We start from the raw sequence: 15,455 nt of genomic DNA, 5'->3' as shown, positions 1-15,455 counted from the left end.
GGAGCAATTATAACGTATTTGATGATCAGACACATTGTCATGTAGTGTTGCTGGGATGTTTTCACGGAGTCGGTAAGGGGGCGCACGCCGAGAGTAAGAGGGTGCAGCGCCCCTGTTCCCCCGTTTAGACGAAAGCCTGCAGACCATTAACACCATAACATCAGAGACGAAGAATAAAGTTCATCTTGGAAGGAGAGTTATTTTTAAAAATGCAAAACAAAATCATTTATAATAGCCCAGAGAAAAACTGGCTGAATATGTACCATAACATCAAGTTATTCAATAGCCTATAGGCCTAAAAGGAACATGACGGAACAAGATCCGTAACCTCCGTTGTCGGATCCGGCAGCTATTTTCATTTCATTCGGTGTTCCGGCAGCTATTTAAATGGATCAGATCACCTCCGTGACCATCACAAAGGGAAAAAAAATCAAACAATAAATTAAATAAATAAGTAAATAAAAATTTGTTTAGTGTTCGGTTTTGATTTTGATATCTGTTGTTGATTTCTCTCCTATGACATCCACAAAATCTATGCGAAAGGGGAAGGGGGGGGGGGCATGGGGTGTATACTTCCGTTCAACAAAACACCGGGTTTTTTGTAGCCGTTAGCTTGCGCTGTGGAAAAAATGGCAAAAAAAACCAAGAAAGCTTACTAAAATTTTTAAAATGAATTCTCCGACTTGTTTTGTAAACCCTTTATTTCTTAACTATTACTTGAATTGATTGCACTTATGTTTGCTGGCACTGCTTTAAATGAGCAGGAGAAAAACAGGGAGGGCTCGGAAAATGACCGCAGGTTGGAATCGAACCCGCGTCCCCGGATTTATGGTATGGCGCCTTACCCACCTGAGCCACGGAGTACCGCTGGCACATGCGTTAAATGAGTCATTTAACTCATGTCTTGTGTGATCTGATCTCCAATGGTGAAATAAACCGGTTGTGATATGAGTACAGTCTGTTATTTTAGAAGATAAATTTAATATATAGCCTAATAAAAAATAATATTTTATAACATAATATCACGACATATTACTGTCTGTAACTGTTCGTCACTAAAGCATTTTTTAAGATCATAATGTCTGATATTTTTTTTTTTACACACACAATAACTGCGTGTGCGTAAAGTTATAGTAAACCACCCCCCGCCTTTTTTTTTTTTTGGGTCGCCGGACCCACCCACCTCCTGCGTTCCGGGACCTCCCACTTCACAAATTAAGCACTGCCTAAAATCATTACATAACTTATTTAAATAACTATAGGCCTATCATTAATAATAAAACACAGGTCAATCAAGTTTATCAAGCTGACGATTTCACTCCAAATCAGCAAATCCACTGAATTCCTCATCCTCGGTGTCGCTTCTGAACAACTCTGCCAACTCCAGCGGCAGACGAAGCGCCGTTTCCTCTTCTTCTGCGTGGCTGTCGTCAGACTCGGCATCAGCTCCAGTTATTCCGCGGTGAAAAAAAAAACAAAAACATATATACGTCGCACCGGAGTACAAGTCGCATGGCCAGCCGAACCATGAAAAAAAGTGCGACTTATAGTCCGAAAAATACGGTAAACGTAATCTAGGTCTTATTAAACCGTATAGAGAAAACTCATTTTGTTTGAGAATATTAGAAGAGAGGGAGTGTAGTATGGGGCATTTGGTGTGAGAATGGCACTGGAGCTTGTTAGCAATACTGACCTAGAAGAATGTTTCTTTGCTCAAGTTCTTGTTGCGTTGGTCGCTGACTCAATCTCCTAAAACGACACAATATCAAACCTTTCGTGTATAAACACACCTTAATGCGTAATTCTTTGCAATTATATAATAATGTGTGCGTACCGCGTCAGGGTGGTGCCAATCTTGTTGCGCATGGCCTCCCACTGCTCCCGGTTCTTCCAGGTGCTGTCCTCTTGCCCCTGCTTCTCCTCTCTTTCCTGCTGTTTCTCCAGTTTTAGAGCCAGAGTGTCCTTCCGTTTCACTCGGCTTGCCAGACCAGCTAGAAGAGACAGACACACACACACACACACACACACACACACACACACACACACACACAAAACATTCAGCGGAAAAAAAAAATCACTATTTTCCAGCTTTATTACAAAGTTAGAACATTACGTCTAGTAGTACAATCCATCCCACAGCGCTGCTGTTACACTCATCCAGTCTGTCATTCTGTAACAGACGGTGAAGATCTTCAGATCTCTAATGCTGTGTTCACACTTATACCGGTACGAAAGTGGTATAACTGTATCGATACAAAGTATACCGGTACAGTTTAGTGCATCTGTCCACACTAGCGAGAAATGTTTGCGGTTTTCTTTCACGGTAGTTGAAATGCGCGTGCGCGAAATGTTTCCGTGGTTACCGAGTAACTTCCTTCCGAGAATATGGTGGATGAAACAACGTGTGTGTGCTTTTTGTTGTCAATGTACAGTCTGTATTTCTGGTGGCATTTATTCAGTCGAATCGTATAAAACGCGCGAGGCAGTTGAGAAAGAAACAAAGAAAACGACTCTCCCTTTCTCCTCCCTCACTTTCTCCCTCTTTCCTTCTCTTCCCCTCACTTTCTCCCTCTTTCCTTCTCTTCCCCTCACTTTCTCCCTCTTTCCTACTCTTCCCCTCCCTTTGTCCCTCTTCCCTTCTCTTCCCCTCACTTTCTCCCTCTTTCCTTCTCTTCCCCTCCCTTTCTCCCTCTTTCCTTCTCTTCTCCTCCCTTTCTCCCTCTTTCCTTCTCTTCCCCTCCCTTTCTCCCTCTTCCCCTCCCTTTCTCCCTCTTCCCTTCTCTTCCCCTCCCTTTCTCCCTCTTTCCTACTCTTCCCCTCCCTTTCTCCCTCTTCCCTTCTCTTCCCCTCACTTTCTCCCTCTTTCCTTCTCTCCCCTCACTTTCTCCCTCTTTCCTTCTCTTCCCCTCCCTTTCTCCCTCTTTCCTACTCTTCCCCTCCCTTTCTCCCTCTTTCCTTCTCTTCCCCTCCCTTTCTCCCTCTTCCCTTCTCTTCCCCTCCCTTTCTCCCTCTTTCCTACTCTTCCCCTCCCTTTCTCCCTCTTCCCTTCTCTTCCCCTCACTTTCTCCCTCTTTCCTTCTCTTCCCCTCCCTTTCTCCCTCTTTCCTTCTCTTCCCCTCACTTTCTCCCTCTTCCCTTCTCTTCCCCTCCCTTTCTCCCTCTTCCCTTCTCTTCCCCTCACTTTCTCCCTCTTTCCTTCTCTTCCCCTCCCTTTCTCCCTCTTCCCCTCCTTTCTCCCTCTTCCCTTCTCTTCCCCTCCCTTTCTCCCTCTTTCCTACTCTTCCCCTCCCTTTCTCCCTCTTCCCTTCTCTTCCCCTCACTTTCTCCCTCTTTCCTTCTCTTCCCCTCCCTTTCTCCCTCTTTCCTACTCTTCCCCTCCCTTTCTCCCTCTTCCCCTCCCTTTCTCCCTCTTCCCTTCTCTTCCCCTCCCTTTCTCCCTCTTCCCTTCTCTTCCCCTCACTTTCTCCCTCTTCCCTTCTCTTCCCCTCCCTTTCTCTCTCTTCCCCTCCCTTTCTCCCTCTTCCCTTCTCTTCCCCTCCCTTTCTCCCTCTTCCCTTCTCTTCCCCTCCCTTTCTCCCTCTTCCCTTCTCTTCCCCTCACTTTCTCCCTCTTCCCTTCTCTTCCCCTCACTATCTCCCTCTTTCCTTCTCTTCCCCTCCCTTTCTCCCTCTTTCCTACTCTTCCCCTCCCTTTCTCCCTCTTTCCTACTCTTCCCCTCCCTTTCTCCCTCTTCCCTTCTCTTCCCCTCCCTTTCTCCCTCTTCCCTTCTCTTCCCCTCCCTTTCTCCCTCTTTCCTACTCTTCCCCTCCCTTTCTCCCTCTTTCCTACTCTTCCCCTCCCTTTCTCCCTCTTCCCTTCTCTTCCCCTCCCTTTCTCCCTCTTTCCTACTCTTCCCCTCCCTTTCTCCCTCTTCCCTTCTCTTCCCCTCACTTTCTCCCTCTTTCCTTCCCCTCCCTTTCTCCCTCTTTCCTACTCTTCCCCTCCCTTTCTCCCTCTTTCCTTCTCTTCCCCTCCCTTTCTCCCTCTTCCCTTCTCTTCCCCTCCCTTTCTCCCTCTTCCCCTCCCTTTCTCCCTCTTCCCTTCTCTTCCCCTCCCTTTCTCCCTCTTTCCTACTCTTCCCCTCCCTTTCTCCCTCTTCCCTTCTCTTCCCCTCACTTTCTCCCTCTTTCCTTCTCTTCCCCTCCCTTTCTCCCTCTTTCCTTCTCTTCCCCTCACTTTCTCCCTCTTCCCTTCTCTTCCCCTCCCTTTCTCCCTCTTCCCTTCTCTTCCCCTCCCTTTCTCCCTCATCCCTTCTCTTCCCCTCACTTTCTCCCTCTTCCCTTCTCTTCCCCTCCCTTTCTCCCTCTTCCCTTCTCTTCCCCTCCCTTTCTCCCTCTTTCCTTCTCTTCCCCTCCCTTTCTCCCTCTTCCCCTCCCTTTCTCCCTCTTTCCCCTCCCTTTCTCCCTCTTCCCTTCTCTTCCCCTCCCTTTCTCCCTCTTCCCTTCTCTTCCCCTCCCTTTCTCCCTCTTCCCTTCTCTTCCCCTCACTTTCTCCCTCTTTCCTTCTCTTCCCCTCCCTTTCTCCCTCTTCCCTTCTCTTCCCCTCACTTTCTCCCTCTTTCCTTCTCTTCCCCTCCCTTTCTCCATCTTTCCTTCTCTTACCCTCCCTTTCTCCCTCTTCCCCTCCCTTTCTCCCTCTTCCCCTCCCTTTCTCCCTCTTCCCCTCCCTTTCTCCCTCTTCCCGTCTCTTCCCCTCCCTTTCTCCCTCTTTCCTACTCTTCCCCTCCCTTTCTCCCTCTTCCCTTCTCTTCCCCTCCCTTTCTCCCTCTTCCCTTCTCTTCCCCTCACTTTCTCCCTCTTTCCTACTCTTCCCCTCCCTTTCTCCCTCTTTCCTACTCTTCCCCTCCCTTTCTCCCTCTTCCCTTCTCTTCCCCTCCCTTTCTCCCTCTTCCCCTCCCTTTCTCCCTCTTCCCTTCTCTTCCCCTCCCTTTCTCCCTCTTTCCTACTCTTCCCCTCCCTTTCTCCCTCTTCCCTTCTCTTCCCCTCCCTTTCTCCCTCTTCCCTTCCCCTCCCTTTCTCCCTCTTTCCTACTCTTCCCCTCAATTTCTCCCTCTTTCCTTCTCTTCCCATCCCTTTCTCCCTCTTCCCCTCCCTTTCTCCCTCTTTCCTTCTTTTCCCCTCCCTTTCTCCCTCTTCCCTTCTCTTCCCCTCCCTTTCTCCCTCTTCCCCTCCCTTTCTCCCTCTTCCCTTCTCTTCCCCTCCCTTTCTCCCTCTTTCCTACTCTTCCCCTCCCTTTCTCCCTCTTTCCTTCTCTTCCCCTCCCTTTCTCCCTCTTTCCTACTCTTCCCCTCCCTTTCTCCCTCTTCCCTTCTCTTCCCCTCCCTTTCTCCCTCTTTCCTACTCTTCCCCTCCCTTTCTCCCTCTTCCCTTCTCTTCCCCTCCCTTTCTCCCTCTTCCCTTCTCTTCCCCTCCCTTTCTCCCTCTTCCCCTCTCTTCCCCTCACTTTCTCCCTCTTTCCTTCTCTTCCCCTCCCTTTCTCCCTCTTCCCCTCCCTTTCTCCCTCTTCCCTTCTCTTCCCCTCCCTTTCTCCCTCTTCCCTTCTCTTCCCCTCCCTTTCTCCCTCTTTCCTACTCTTCCCCTCCCTTTCTCCCTCTTCCCTTCTCTTCCCCTCCCTTTCTCCCTCTTTCCTTCTCTTCCCCTCCCTTTCTCCCTCTTCCCTTCTCTTCCCCTCACTTTCTCCCTCTTTCCTTCTCTTCCCCTCCCTTTCTCCATCTTTCCTTCTCTTACCCTCCCTTTCTCCCTCTTCCCCTCCCTTTCTCCCTCTTCCCCTCCCTTTCTCCCTCTTCCCCTCCCTTTCTCCCTCTTCCCTTCTCTTCCCCTCCCTTTCTCCCTCTTTCCTACTCTTCCCCTCCCTTTCTCCCTCTTCCCTTCTCTTCCCCTCCCTTTCTCCCTCTTCCCTTCTCTTCCCCTCCCTTTCTCCCTCTTTCCTACTCTTCCCCTCCCTTTCTCCCTCTTCCCTTCTCTTCCCCTCCCTTTCTCCCTCTTTCCTTCTCTTCCCCTCCCTTTCTCCCTCTTTCCTACTCTTCCCCTCCCTTTCTCCCTCTTTCCTTCTCTTCCCCTCCCTTTCTCCCTCTTTCCTACTCTTCCCCTCCCTTTCTCCCTCTTCCCTTCTCTTCCCCTCCCTTTCTCCCTCTTTCCTTCTCTTCCCCTCCCTTTCTCCCTCTTCCCTTCTCTTCCCCTCCCTTTCTCCCTCTTCCCTTCTCTTCCCCTCCCTTTCTCCCTCTTCCCTTCTCTTCCCCTCCCTTTCTCCCTCTTCCCTTCTCTTCCCCTCCCTTTCTCCCTCTTCCCCCCTCTTCCCCTCCCTTTCTCCCTCTTCCCCCCTTTCTTCCTCTTCCCTTCTCTTCCCCTCCCTTTCTCCCTCTTTCCTTCTCTTCCCCTCCCTTTCTCCCTCTTTCCTTCTCTTCCCCTCCCTTTCTTCCTCCTCTTTCCCCCTCCCTCCCTTTCTTTGCTCCATGTAGCTCCACGGTCGTTTTGAGCCATTTTGACGTTTTATTTACAGCTGGAAAGCGCGTGCGCATTGTATTGTATGAATAACCCGGAAGACGTAGGAATGGTTCATTGCGCTTGCGCATTATATTTGTATCGATACAGAGCCGCTTCATCTGTCCACACTACAGCGAAGCGCTACAGTACCGATACTGTACCGGAACGAAACCCATACATTTGTGGGTTTCGTACCGATACAGTTATACCGCTACAGTACCGGTATAGTTGCTAGTGTGGACAGGTGTTGCAGTACGAAAGTAGTTTCGTATCGGTACAAAATCCCTAGTGTGGACAGGGTATAAGAATGGTCATCTAGACCTGTATTATCTTGAGGAAGGGTGGCCATGGTCTAATGGTTAGAGAAGCAGCTTTGGGACCAAAGGGTTGCTGGTTTGATTCCCTGGACCAGCAGAAATGACTCAAGTGCCCTTCAGTACGGCACCTGCTCCCCAGGCTGCTCTGAGCATGTTGTACATCGTCTGCTAAATACCGATAATGTAATGTAATGTAATGTAATGTAATGTGATCTAGACATCTCTTCATTTACCTAGGAGTGCTCTCACATCACACCTATAACACACAACCACCCAAGCTTGGTAAACACAGACTTGACTCTCAATAAATTCATTATAAATAACTACTCGATAACATTTTGTCCACAATTTATCTTTGGTTCGTTGGTCCAAATGTCCAGAGCACGTGGCGTTTGTGCAGGACGAACAGCTCTGTCCTTTGGCACAGTCTGAGTCACGCAACTCAAAAAAAACCCCGCAACCCAAAATATATGGCATGATTGGTTTGCTTCCTGCAGTCGAGTTGATTTCAGAGTTGGTTCAATTTCACGTTTCACTCAAACCAAAACTAGAGTTCTGGAGGGAGACCACCTCGCGCATATGCTCCTGTCATTTTGGTCAGCGGCAGCAGTGTGAGATAGAGCCCTGCACTCCCGCGGGAGTCCCGCGGGACCCGACGCAAAGCAGAGCGGCACGGGACAAATTTTGAAAGCTCATTGCGGGTGGGCGCAGGCGGGAGGGGGAGTGCACAATGCGGGAGCGGGCGGGAGAGGTGATAAGCTGCAGTCCCGCTAACTAAAAACGTGTTTAAAATAAAATGTATAAATTATTAATTTATGTCTATCATATATCATTTGTGCTGAATATTTTATTTGGCATTAATAAAAACATTTTAATTTGCAGATGTGGTCTAATCTCGCGTACGTTTCCGATTCCTTTCCGCTCTTCCGTGTTTGAGATCTCCGATCATGGCAGAAGAGCAGAGCTCCTCTAGTGAAGCTCACAGTGCTTCAGAAGTCAGTGCTGCTTTAAAAAGAGGTACATTTACCGTTTACTTTCCGTCTCCACTGGAGAGCTCAGCTAAGCTCAGCATGTTTAATTCCCCAAGCCAATGACAAGAACTTTCGTGAGAAATAACGCGAACATCTGCATCATGCGGGATCTGCGGGCGGGAGCGGGACAAAATATGGCAGGCTCGGGCGGGAGCGGGACTGAAAATTCTGTCCCGCGCAGAACTCTAGTGTGAGATTCTCACCTGCCTAAACAAACTGCACCGAAGAGGAAAGCGCACCAGGGTTCGGATCAAATCGACTAAATGCTGAGTATGTAAAAGCGCCCTGAAGTGTTTCATTAATGCGTATTAGTATAAATACGGACGTGATTACAGAAACTCGTGCGTCCTGATTGGTCGAGAGATTCGGACAATTTCTCGATAATTACCTCGAGCGACTTGGCAAAACGGCGGCCGATCGCTTGGTCACCGTAAGTGAGGAAGAATTACAAATTATGAAAGAAAATGCTAGTCCTAAAAGCACTAAAGATGCGACAAAGTTTGGTCTGAAACTATTCAAAGGTAAAGTGGAGTTTATTCATTTCAAAACAAAGTCTTTTTTTTTTTTACGAGTCGGCGTAAAATACTTTGTTTTCTGCACCGCAAAGTTATTACATTTGCATGTCACTCTTGAAGTTTGAAATCGAAGATTTTTTTAAAGGAAAAGGCAACTTTTGTACAAAACCAGGTGTGTAATAGGAGAAAAACATATACGTAATCAATTCCGTTAATTATTTCCATTATATATCGAACATGAAAAAAATATTTTTAACTTTGAAATCATGAATTGACACAGAGGAGTCGAAGTTGGAGGAGGCAGCCATTTTGAGATTGTGGGCAACTATAAACCAATCAGAATCTTTCGTTAATGCGCCTCCCTCTGATCTGTGACGTCACTGGGCCCATGAAAACAGTGTTTACAAGCAGATCACTGTGATTAGGAGTCCCGGCGGGTGGCTTGTATTCGATTCGTTTATATCCCGACCTTGTCAGCTGTCAGATTTATGTTCATGGACCCGGTAAGCTGGTAAATAATATTTCTTTTTTTTTTTCTTTACCAAATTCTAACAGAAAACGAGAGCGCCCGAAAGGGAAAACCGAGCCGAGCCGCTTCGCGCATGCGCAGTAGGCTTGGTAGGACAAATCCAAATAGGAGTCATTCAGGATTCAGCCATGATTTTGCTCCATGTTTTTACTCGACCCAAGTTATACAGTATTATGAGCTTTAAGTTGCATAAATAAAACCATTTGGTGAAACTTTGAAGAAGCGATTGTACTGGTTTTTTACCTTATTACCATGAAGCACTGAAGAGTTCTTTTCAGTGGCGGGCCGCATGACGTCACGCAGTAGATCAATATGGCGGAACGCATCTTCGCTGAGCTCAGCGCAAGCCCATATTATTAAAAGTTAAAAGATACTGTTATGCGGTCTGTTCTTTCTCTATAAATTCCATGATCGATTACTTTATATATTTATCTATCTATTTGTGGTGATTTTGTACAAAAGTTGCCTTATCCTTTAAGATGATTTTTTTTAAATAAGGCTCAGTGAATATCAGTGATTTATTATACATACAGGACGCTTGTTCCATGGAATAGAAACATGTCTTCGATTCCCTTCCAGTGGGTTTATTGATAGCATGTAATATTATCATCATATCGCTTATCCTCCATGTATTACACCGCTCTCCCCAATGGAGAATGAGCGTGCAATATCGTTATAATATTGCACGTTGTCAAGACAACACGACGTCACATGTCGAAGCTCATGCGAAGATCCAATGACAAGACTTTTATGCTGCGCATACGCAGAATCATTTCTTTGTCGGCCGGGAGAGAGAGCGAGAAGACGAGGCAAATCCGGTGCTAAGCGCTAAATAAGTAAATAAACTGAAAACTGAAACCAAAGGCGCGCTGAACACCTGAAAGGCTATCAAAACTTCATTATACATTCTTCATGCATATTTACAAGAGAAAAACATACCAACAGACATTGAAAAACTGGAAAAGTGACACGTTGGAGATGTAAAACTTCCGCGCTAGCGAAGTTGCGGGTAAGCTAGCGTTGGCCTTCGAGAACACGGAAATGCTGATATTAGAGAGTGTGTATGTATAATAATAATAATAATAATATTGGCTGGCTTTTTTTCATGGTCTGTCAGATATATTCCATTCAGCTATTCGTCTTCGGCTCGTTCAGAATCATGCTAGCTGAATGAAATATATCCGATATACCACTCAACGCCAGCCAATATTATTTAAATAATAACCTCAACTTTGTCTCCATTATTATTCACCGATATTCACTGAGCCTTTGGTGAATAATTGTTCATTACTACACTAGATTCTCCCCAATAGAAAAGACTAACTGCAAGTGACTGAGTCAATATCTTCAGTCGTTTCTTTTTCAGTTCCCCGTTTTTGAGGGTGGCAGTGGGGTGTGGTCGAGCGCCCGCTGCCACAGAGCTTTCAGGCGGCTCCGCATCTCGATCATCACATGGCACCATCAGAAATCCTTCACATAGAAGGCATGTGCAAGAGAGTCTACTTGTAAAGTTAATAAATTAGAGCGTCATACTTATGGGTACGTCCTCGTCGTCATCGTCGTCTCTGTAGAGGATGGGTCCATCTGAGTCGCTCTCCTCCTCTTGCTCACTGTCCGAGTCCTCAAAGATGACCATAACCGCGGGGTCTGCCACCAACCCCCGCCTGCTCCCGGCCTCCAGCTCTGGTGGCAGGTTTTGCCGGGGAGGAGGGTGCAGCTTTTGCAGCTCTTCTTCCATGTCAAAATCATCATCCTCGGGCCTGAGAGAAAGAGAAAGTGTGAAAAAGATGATGTCATCAGGTTGGATGGGAACGGATACAAATATTTCTTTGTATATTTCTGCTTCGAAGCATTCTCTAGGCGCTTTCGGACCAAACAGTTCTAGGGACTTGGTGAAAAGAACGACCCGCTAGGGAGCTCCCCCGAGAACTACAGACCTTCAGTAGGCGTATCAGACGCTCGCTGGCCGTGCTGTGAAAACTGTCCATGCAGACACTTATCTAAGTTTCCAAACCTGTCATTACTTAACTCTTGAATAGTTTCTATCGTGAATAATATCATTACAAAGCTTATAATCTCCGCTTTCCAAAGAAACATATCTGGTTAAGATCTGTTCAGTACTTTGGGAGGAACGGCAGGTCGAAGCTGGTACAACAGAGTTCACTCTCTGCTTGGGAAAGTGGTCAGGCTCTTTCTCTCTCTCTCTTCTGATCGATTTCCGACTAGATTACTCGTCAATATCAATCAGATAACTTTTATAGGGATGCTCTCTCGCTTTCACCGTTTCTGATGAAGGATTCAGCAAAATTTTCCATCAGCTAGTTTTGACGTTATGCTTCACGGGAGACTCTGAAGTGAGTTTTCAGAGCTTTACCTACTTATTTTTTTCAACTCAATCTGATTCATGTAAATAAATAACTATTTTAGAATATAACTGTAGTTGTTTTGATGAAAACTTTTTTGAGATCTTAGTGCTTGGAATGAGATTTAAAAAACCGGAAGTCAGAAACGCGAGCGTCAGTTTCAGTTCAGTTCATGTGAATTGCGTATTGGATGTAGCTCACGTGGTTTTTTTCGAGGTTCGTCTTGAAAGCTGTGAATATTAATCGAAATCATCATTTATATTCTTTCATATAAACACTAGTAGGCCCTACTTTTGAGAAATACAGAGCACAAAGAGCGCATTAGAAATACTTTTATGACTTTTTTATTGAGTGTACTGATTTAACGTTTTTACCAAGTTAGCATAATTAATACTAATTAAATACGAATTTGCATCATTTGTTTTTACTAATTTTTTAAACTTTGTATTCAATATACAACCATCTATGTGCCTGCCAATTTCCATGTAAATATATTGAAAAATAGGAAAAATATTAAGAAAAAAACATTTGATCTCATTGGTTAATGAGGCCCATTTTGGACCATGTGATTCTCATACAGAATATTACGGCAGTTTTCAAAAAAATTAAGCCTTTTTTTTTTCAATTTTTAATTTGTAGTATTTTTCATTCTGTAAAAAGTTTGTTGCTCTGCATTCAATTCCAAATTCAGTGAGAGCTAGGGGTGTGCAAAATAATCGTCATGACAATGCATCGCGATACTAACTTTCACGATATACTGCATCGATTCTTGACGCCAAATATCGATTATTAATTTTAAAAAATGAATAAATAAAATTGTATGAATGGTTGGCGAACATCAGCCAAAAACGAGTAGAATACAACTTCCAGTCCTGTAGATGTCGCCGTGGAGTTTTTGACGCCCGCTGCCTTCATGCCAGTGGCATTTCCGGCGGCGGGCTACTGCGACCTAGACATTCTGCATAGACATCATATGCGACTGCGACTCTGTTTACAAATCTCGCTGGAAGAGCGCGCACGACATGCTTGAGCGCTTTTTAGAGCAACAGCCTGCCATCCACGCTGCACTCCTGTCTGCAGAAATACGTAAATCTGAGAAGGACATCTGCACACTCGCCGAGTCTGACATAACTGCTGCGGTACTACAACATGCTAAAAGAAATATGCTAAGTGAGTGTATTGTTTCCTAATTTGAGGATGCTCCACAAACTATAAATGCATAAGGCATTTAAATATAATGTAAAGTAATGTAACAAATAATAATAATATGATGATGATAATTTAATGTACAGAGTAATATAGTATATATATTTTGATATTTATTATTGCCTTGTCCTCCCATACTGCAGGTGCTGCAAAGAAACTGAAAACTGCTGCTATTAGTTTTCTTTTATTATTTTTAGTTTTATAAATCCTCTGCACTTTTTGTCATTAGTGTGTCCACTTGTTAAGTATGGAAACAGTGATATTTGCTTTAATGGCAACTACCTCCAAAGTCGTTTCAATAAATTCAGTTATGAACTGAGTTGCTCTGAGTTATGCATCAGTTGGAGACACTATCCAGATCGTACACAGCCACTGGTAATTATGCTCTTTTTTTTTTTTTTTACATTTTCACTGAAGTACGTTGAATATATCGCAATGCATCGCAATAATTCAAGAATCGTGATGCATCGTGATAGTATCGCATCGTAGCATGCGAATCGTGATTCGAATTGAATCGTGACTTCTTTGCCAATACCCACCCCTAGTGAGAGCAATTGCAAACAAGTTGGACTGAATTTGAATTTTCACCTGACATGCCTACCGTCAAGGGCCTTTTTTCTGTAGGAACGCTGAATATGAGTAGCACGCTGTGTGAGCACAATCGCTATCAGGCACGTTAAAATGTAAATAACTTTTCTAGAATTTCACCAAAACTCATTGAATTTTCAGCACTGTAAGAGAACTCCCTAAAGTATTATTCAGCAAAACCCCAGAATGATAGCACAAATCTGGAATTTTTAACAGAATTTTAGTTCTTAAAATTTAACGTAATTATGGACATCACGCGTAACATTTACACCCGTGAAAAATCACTTTGAGTGCTGTTTTGAAAGTTTTGATCAAATATTCTCTATAATAAAAAAAAAAATTGCTTAAATATTATAAACACAGTCTTTTAATGTATCAAAAAATAATTTTGATAAAGCAAGGAAATTCGGAAGAAAATTTGTTTTTTTTTTGCTTGTTGTGCGCGTCACGCTACCAAAATCTAACTAAGCCCTTCACGAACAATTCCAACTTTCATGGACTTGTAGCGCGAATAAACCTTTCAAAAAAAAAAAAAATATATATATATATAATACTTCTCACCCAGTAAATTAGAATCCTGGTGATTTATATCCTCGTAGCTTCAGTAGATCTAGAGATTTAGTCGATTTAGTAAATCCCAAACGCTGTGAAACATGCCAGCCATCTATGGTGAGAAGTGCTGCTGTAGTTGAGAAACTCTCATTTCTCCCGCTTCCAACTAACTCCATGACCCAGACCAAAATAACAATGTCACGCTCATCACTTAAGGATGATTTATGCCAAGTTTCACGGAAAAATACAGCGAAATAAACGTGCTAGAAGCATTTTTCAAAATCCCAAACATTATGAAACGTTTCTTGTAGGGTTTCAGGTTACAAATTTCGAGAACAGAGAAATTGCGGCGCAAAAGTTTGCCACTAAACTCGCGAAAATACTCCATCCTAGCGAGTTTCGCAACCAAACTAGGCTACGTGACAGTCCGTGACCACCCAGGAATGTTCTAGAAGGTACGCTTCTAGGCACGTGCAATCGAGAAAGACGCCACGTGAAAGTAGTAAAGGTAGTAGTTCCACTGTCTTATGACGTTTTTGCTTGTTTTAGCGCGATAAACAATGCATTATGGGTAATCATTAAAATGCTGATTTCAAGGTTAAAATGGGTAAAAACAACTCGTTTATATAGATATTGTAAAAATTGTGCCTAATAGTTATTTCAGTGCATAAAATCAAAACCTGAATTTCTAATTTTTTTCCCTGTGTTACACCATTGTGCATCTATAGCATGCTACTCATCTGAAGTGATGTTAGCATGACGTTAACAGGAAATGCTAGCGAAGAGTTTGATATTTCGCCGAGATGTCTGAACCGCGTCCTATTTCCTACGTCGCATATACGATACGCTCAATAAAGCCTGGACTTCTCCATCGGTCCATTTGTGCGTGGTTGTTTTTCTTCATTTTTTTAATGCTAACGTTTTTACATGGATTTTTAGAAATGGTGGTTGCCGGTGCTACATTGGTTCGTGTTTGACCAATCAGCGTACACTTGCATCACTCATAGTTCCTCTTGTGCTGAGAGAGCCTATTCTGAAATAGAAGCGAAAAAAAAAATCCCTCAAACTACAATCGTTCTCATTTCATGCAGTGCAGAGACACAAAGAGGGAACTTCCTCTAACTTTCATAAGAACTATGCAAAAGTTCCTCTGGTCCGAAAGCACCTTCTGTCTCATGATTTGTCTAGCCCTGATCACGTATGTTTGTTTATGAACCAAGTTAATAAAAATATATCTCACAGTCTGAGAGGCTCGATGGTGACGGGAAGCGAACGTCGTGCACCTGGCTCGACTGCGACCTCTGGTGGCATCTCAAACAGCAGCGAGTGAGCTCTCTGACTGCCATCTGGTTTGGGGTGAACAGAGCCAGGGCTGCTGAGTGCACACTGGATCAGGATATGCAGAGGTATGGGTGGAGGCTGGCTCGGCGGCTCAGTGGTGGGGCTCGGAGGATCCACAGAGACATGAGGTGGAGATGGAGGGATATGGGCAGGTGGAGGAGACACCGCTGGAGCCGTAGAGCTGGCGTGTTTGCTGTCTTCTGACTGGAAGGAGGGAGGGTTGGGGGAAGAACTTCTGGCAGGAGGTTCAGCCTGATTGGATGAGGCGTCCCCTGAGTTGCGTTTAGTGACAGGCGTCGTCCTTTTAGGCGGAACGGGAGGAGAGCGCTTTGCAGGAGCTGGGTTCGAGACTACCAGGGGTGGGGGTGCATCTGCCATGATGGAGCAAATAAAGATGTATTAGATGAAGGAAGGCATGAAAATACGACTCGACCCAGAAGACACTGGGTCTCCATTAGGGCTGCAATGATTAGTCAACACAAAGCAGGGACA

At 44.8% G+C, this 15,455-nt stretch overlaps 1 protein-coding gene across 8 annotated transcripts in view; it reads right to left on the bottom strand.

Annotated features, from left to right (window-relative positions):
• Positions 1-15,455, bottom strand: part of phactr4a (phosphatase and actin regulator 4a) — a 211,364-nt gene that overhangs the window by 23,836 nt on the left and 172,073 nt on the right. For all 8 annotated transcript variants that reach the window (XM_060904802.1, XM_060904803.1, XM_060904801.1 and 5 more), the window contains 4 exons: positions 14,863-15,334; positions 10,447-10,673; positions 1,835-1,991; positions 1,694-1,749 (listed from right to left, as the gene is read on the bottom strand). In XM_060904802.1, coding sequence (XP_060760785.1) covers positions 1,694-1,749; positions 1,835-1,991; positions 10,447-10,673; positions 14,863-15,334 — 912 coding nt within the window. The remainder of the gene's footprint in view (positions 1-1,693; positions 1,750-1,834; positions 1,992-10,446; positions 10,674-14,862; positions 15,335-15,455) is intronic.

Source organism: Neoarius graeffei, chromosome 22 (assembly GCF_027579695.1).
Source record: "Neoarius graeffei isolate fNeoGra1 chromosome 22, fNeoGra1.pri, whole genome shotgun sequence".
NCBI classification, from domain to species: Eukaryota; Metazoa; Chordata; class Actinopteri; order Siluriformes; family Ariidae; genus Neoarius; species Neoarius graeffei.
This window is presented reverse-complemented; position numbering and strand designations above follow the sequence as displayed.